Genomic DNA, 5,799 nt, shown 5'->3' with positions numbered 1-5,799 from the left:
ATAAAAATCTAAACTAAAAGTTATATGTATTAATTTATTTCCTTATTTTCATGTAGCATCCTGTTAAGATGCCCTTGGAAGCTTTTCCCATGCTTTAATTGCATGTTTGAATTCGGCCTACATTTGTTCCATGAACAAAACAGTATATTGCAACTTGTAAAATGAAAAACGTAAAATAAAAATAACGAAATACTGTAAAATTAAGAAGGCTCTGACAACATTTTAAGAACTCATAAGTATAAGGATGTTTTTGTCATTCTTTGAGAAATGCAACTCCATATTATATTTAGTTTATTTGGAATAGCTATGTCCTTAACTGGTAGTCAATACTCAAACATCACCAAATTATTAAATTTTTTTAATTAAAAAATTTTTAAAATTATATTTGCATATATAAAGATAAGTAAGACACTGGACAAATTATAGAGTCTCAGGCTTATGTGGAATTATGACTGCTCTCAACAATTACTGAAATTCCCTTTCAAAGAAAATCTTCACATAAACCTATGTTTGACTATGTAGTAGAATGAAGACGGCCACAGATCTGGCATTTTCAAAACATCACATGAGTACTACATGTAATGCTTCAAAGTAACTGTTTTCCTCTAAAATTTCACTAAACAACCTCAGGCAGTAAAATAAAACAAAACATTAAGAGCTCCCAGGGGTCATCCTAAGAATTAGACAGATTTCTTTGATTTTTTCTTCTCTGCTTCTTCCTTTTCCTTTTCTATTTCAGTTACATATAATTCAACTTCTTTTGCACTAAACATCTGAAAAGAGAAAAAAATTTAAAGATCAAATGCCAATTATACAAATAATATCTAAATATTTACAATATGAAGAATTCCAATATTTAATAAATTTATATTTTCTATGTACAACTTTATATTTTGTAACTTCAAATATACAATGAAGCATTTCAAAAGGTCTAAGAGCAATAACAATTACGGGCAAAGCCAGATCTCTGACATTTCTACTATCACTGTGCTAAAAAAGAAAGTGGGGCAAAAAGCGATATTGCATTATATTCCTATATGTGCATGTAGCTCCAAAAACATTTTAATGTGAGGCTTAATTTTATTCATGAACAAAGACTCATTATTTAACTCTCCCAACCGCACCCTACTGTGTGATTCTCTGATAGGGTTTAATGATTTGATCAGTTTATAGAATAGCCAAATGAGATGGGAAAAGATAATTTACGCTACTTTATGTCCTGTAAGTAGAAAGCAAAAAAGGTTTTATTTTTGTAAGAATTTGCAGTGTAGTTTGATTTTCTGTTGTACTGTTCACAAGTAGATCCAAGGTTACATGCTTGCGGCTATAAGACAGCAATTATTGACCAGGCCTGGTGGCTCATGCCTGTAATCCCAGCACTTTGGGAGGCCAAGTTGGGCGGATCACTTGAGGTCAGGGGTTCGACACCAGGTTGCCAATTTCTTTGTCTTTTTTTTTTTCAGACAGGGTCTCTCCCTGTTGCCCAGGCTGGACTGCAGTGATGCGATTGCAAACTCTGCCTGTCGGGTTCAAGCGATTCTCCCACCTCAGTCTCCTGAGTAGCTGGGACTACAGGCATGTGTCACCACTCTTGGCTAATTTTTGTACTTTTAGTAGATAGATTTGCATTTTCAGTACAGACAGGGTTTTGCCATGTTGACCAGGCTGGTCTTGAACTCCTGACCTCAAATGATCTGCCCGCCTCAGCCTCCCAAAGTGCTGGCATTACAGGCCTGATCCACCACACCTGGCCAAGATGGCAATTATTAACTTCAGTGAATACAAAACTCTAAATGTAATGATCTTAATACCAAAAAGTGGTATCTACTAAATTGATAAATGATCAACTTTATGGAAAGGCAAGTTTTCAAAGATGTTGGAGATGTGAAGGATTTTGGTAATTAGTCCATCACTAGAATTGATATATAAGAAAATGTAGATTCACAAAGCTAAATTATATTTGACCAAAGATTAAAGAAGGATTAAAGATTAGGTCTCTGATTCTTATTTCAACTCCAGAACTCTTTCCATTTCACCTATAAAGATGTGTGTCAGAAAATCTATATTTGTCAATAATCTACATAAAATATGTTAATTAAACGTTTTATGAAATGAATGTTTATAAAATGAATTTACCCATCAAACAATTACTGGGAGTTCCATGGGTTCTGAAAGTAAAGTGGAAGAATATAATTCTTACCTGCTATTAAGGATTTCACAGTTTAGTGGGAAAAAACTGGCATATAAACAGATCATTACAATAAAAACCTGAATAAAGTGATGTGGTATTACTTGGGGAAGAAATAATTTCCTCCTTTGAAAAAGCATCTTTCATTTTATTTTTCCTTTTTGAGACAGGGTCTTGCTCTGCTGCCTAATGCTGAAGTACAGCGGCATGATCACAGCTCACTGCAACCTCTGCCGCCTGGGCTCAAGCGATCCTACCGCCTCAGCAGCCAGAGTAGCTGGGGCTACAGGTGTGAACCACCACCCCCGGCTAACTTTTGTATTTTTTATAGAGACAGGGTTTCGCCATGTTGCCCAGGCTGGTCTCAAACTCCTGAGCTCAATCGATTTGCCTGTCTCGGCCTCCCAAAGTGCTGGGATTACAGGCATGAGCCACTGCACCCAGCCTGAAAAAGCCTTTTCAAAAAATTATTTTTCATTTTTGTGAGTATATAGTAGGTATATATATTATGGGGTACATGAGATATTTTGATACAGGTATGCGATGCATAATAACTACATCATGGAGAATGGGGTATCTATCCCCTCAAGTATTTATCCTTTGTGTTACAAACAATCCGATTATACTCTTTTAGTTATCTTCAAATGTACAATTGTTATTGACTACAGTTACCCTGTTGTGCTATCAAATACTAGGTCTTATAAATTCTATTTTTTTGTACCTATTAACCATCCCCACCTGCCCCTGCCCCCCACTACCCTTTCCAGCCTCTAGTAACCATCCTTCTACTCTGTATCTCCATGAGTTAAATTGTTTTGATTTTTAGATTCCACAAATGAGTGAAAACATGCAATGTCTATGTTTCTGTGCCTGCCTTATTTAACATGATGACCTCCACTTCCATCCATGTTATTGCAAATGACAGGATCGCATTAATTTTTTGTGGCAGAACAGTACTTCATTGTGTATAGGTACCACATTGTCTTCATACATTCATCTGTCGATGGACCCTAAGGTTGCTTCCAAATCTTGGCTATTGTGAACAGTTCTGCAATTAACATGGGAGTGCAGCTATTTCTTCAATATACTGATTTCCTTTCTTTTGGGTATATACCTAGTAGTGGATTGCTGGACCATATGGTACTTTTATTTTATGTGTTTTGAGGAATCTCCAAACTATTACTCTTCACAGTGGTTGTACTAATTTACATTCCCACCAACAGTGTATGAGGGTTCCCTTTTCTCCACATCCTCGCCAGCATTTGCTGTAGCTTGTCTATTAGATATATGCCATTTTAACTCGGGTGAGAGGATATTTTATTGTAGTTTTGATTTGCATTTCTCTGATGATCAATGATGTTGATCACCTTTTTTTTTTTTTTCGGAGATGGGCTCTTGCTCTGTTGCCCAGGATGGAGTACGGTGACACAACTGTGGCTCACTGCAGCCTCGACCTCCCAGGTTCAAGTGATCCTCCCACCTCAGCGTCCCAAGTAGCTGGGAGCACAGGAGCACGCCACCATACCAGGCTAATTTTTTAATTATTATATTTATAGAGACAAGGTCTCACTGTGTTGTCCAGGCTGGTCTGAAACTCCTAGGCTCAAGGGATCCTCCCGCCTTGGCCTCCCAGAGTGCTGGGATTACAAGCAAGAACTCAGCCCAAGGACCTTTTTATATGCCTGTTTGCCATTTGCATGTCTTCTTTTGAGAAAAGTCTATTCAAATCTTTTGCCCATTTTTTGGATCAGATTATTGTTTTTTCTCTTATAGAGTTGTTTGAGCTCCTTATACATTCTGGTTATTAAAGCCTTGTCAGAAGGGTAAATTTGCAAATATTTTCTCCCATTCTGTGGGCTATCACCTCACTTTGTTGATTGTTTGCTTTGCTGTGCGGAAGTTCTTTAACTTGATGTGATCCTATTTGTCCATTTTTGCTTTGGTTGCCTGTGTTTGTAGGGTACTACCCAAGAATTTTTTGCCCAGACCAATGTCCTGGGGATTTTCTCCAACGTTTTCTTGTAGTAGTTTTATAGATTGAGATCACAAGCTTAAGTCTTTAATCCATTCTTATTTGATTTTTGTATATGGTGAGAGAGAGGGGTCTAGTTTTATTCTTCTGCATATGGATATCCAGTTTTCCCAGCACCCTATATTGAAGAGACTTTTTCCCAGTGTATGTTCTTAGCACCTCTGTCGAAAATGGGTTCACTATAGATACGTAGATTTGTTTCTGGGATCTCTATTTTGTTTAATTAATCTATGTGTCTGTCTTTATGCCAGAACCAGGCTGTTCTGGATACCATAGTTCTGTAGCATAATTTGAAGTTGGGCAATATGATTCCTTCAGTTTTGTGGTTTTTGCTTAGGGCAGCTTTGAGCTTTGGCTCTTCTGGGTCTTTTGAGGTTCTATATAGATTTCATTTTTTTTTATATTTCTGTGAAGAATATCATTGGTATTTTGGTAGGGATTGCATTGAATCTGTAGATTACTTTGGGTAGTATGGACATTTTAAAAACACTGATTCTTCCAATCCATGAACATGGAACACCTTTCTATTTTTTTTTTTTTTTGGTGTCCTTTCTTTTTTGATGTGTGCACTTACAGCTATAAACCTCCTTCTTAGTAATGCTTTCACTGTATTCCACATGTTTTGATATGTTAGGTTTTCATTATCATTTGTTTCAAGAAAATTTTCAATTTTCTTCTTAATTTCTTCATTGACTCACTGGTCATTCAGGAGCATATTGTTTAATTTCCATGTATTTGTATAGTTTCCAAAATTCCTCTAGTTACTGATTTCTAGTTTTTTTTCCCCACTGTGGTCAGAGAAGATGCTTGATATTATTTCAATTTTTTGAATATTTTAAGGCTTATTTTGTGACCTAAATATGGTCTGTCCTTGAAAATGATCCATGTGCTGAGGAGAAGAATGCATATTCTGCAGCTGTTGGATGAAATGTTCTGTGAGTATCTATTAGATACATTTGCTCTACAGTGCAGTTTAAGGCTGATGTTTCTGCGCTGATTTTCTGTCTGGAAGACCTGTCCAATGCTGAAAATGGGGTGTTGAAGTCTCTAGCTATTATTGTATTGGAATCTATCTGTCTTTTTAGCTCTAATAATGTTTACTTTATATATCTAGGTTCTACAGTGTTGGGTGCACATATATTTAAGACTGTTACATCTTCTTGCTGAACTGACCCCTTTATCATTATATAGTGACCTTCTTTGTCTCTTCTTACAGTTTTTGTCTTGAAATCTATTTTGTCTGATATAAGTATAGTGACTCTGGCTCTTGTTTGGTTTCCGTTGGCATGTTTTTTCCATCTCTTTATTTTCAGTCTATGGTTATCTTTATAGGTGAAGTATGTTTTTCATAGTCAACAGATCATTGGTTCTTTTTTTTTTTATTAATCCATTCAGTCCTTCTATATCTTTTGATTGGAGAGTTTAGTTCACTTACATTCAATGTTATTATCGATAAATAAGGACTTATCCTCCTGCCTCAGTCTCCCAAAATGCTGGCATTACAGGTGTGAGCCACTGCTCAGATCTCACTTTTTTTGAAGCAGCGTCTTACTCTGTCACCCAGGCCGGAGTGCAGTGG

The 5,799-nt window shown here is 36.4% G+C and overlaps 1 protein-coding gene across 3 annotated transcripts in view; it reads right to left on the bottom strand.

The window, feature by feature from the left end:
- Positions 1-268: 268 nt before the first annotated feature.
- The window catches only part of PSMA8 (proteasome (prosome, macropain) subunit, alpha type, 8), a 53,405-nt gene continuing 47,874 nt past the window's right edge, over positions 269-5,799 (bottom strand). For 2 of the 3 annotated variants that reach the window (XM_011939285.1, XM_011939287.1), the window contains exon 7: positions 278-773. In XM_011939285.1, coding sequence (XP_011794675.1) covers positions 681-773 — 93 coding nt within the window. In that variant the 3' untranslated portion in view covers positions 278-680. Of the gene's footprint in view, positions 774-5,799 lie in introns of all 3 variants that reach the window. The other variant, XM_011939286.1, reaches the window with a different exon arrangement.

This window comes from Colobus angolensis, unplaced genomic scaffold, assembly GCF_000951035.1.
Source record: "Colobus angolensis palliatus isolate OR3802 unplaced genomic scaffold, Cang.pa_1.0 Scaffold18, whole genome shotgun sequence".
In the NCBI taxonomy this organism is placed as follows: Eukaryota; Metazoa; Chordata; class Mammalia; order Primates; family Cercopithecidae; genus Colobus; species Colobus angolensis.
The sequence above is the reverse complement of the archived record's forward strand: the minus strand, read 5'-3'. Positions and strand labels throughout refer to the sequence as shown.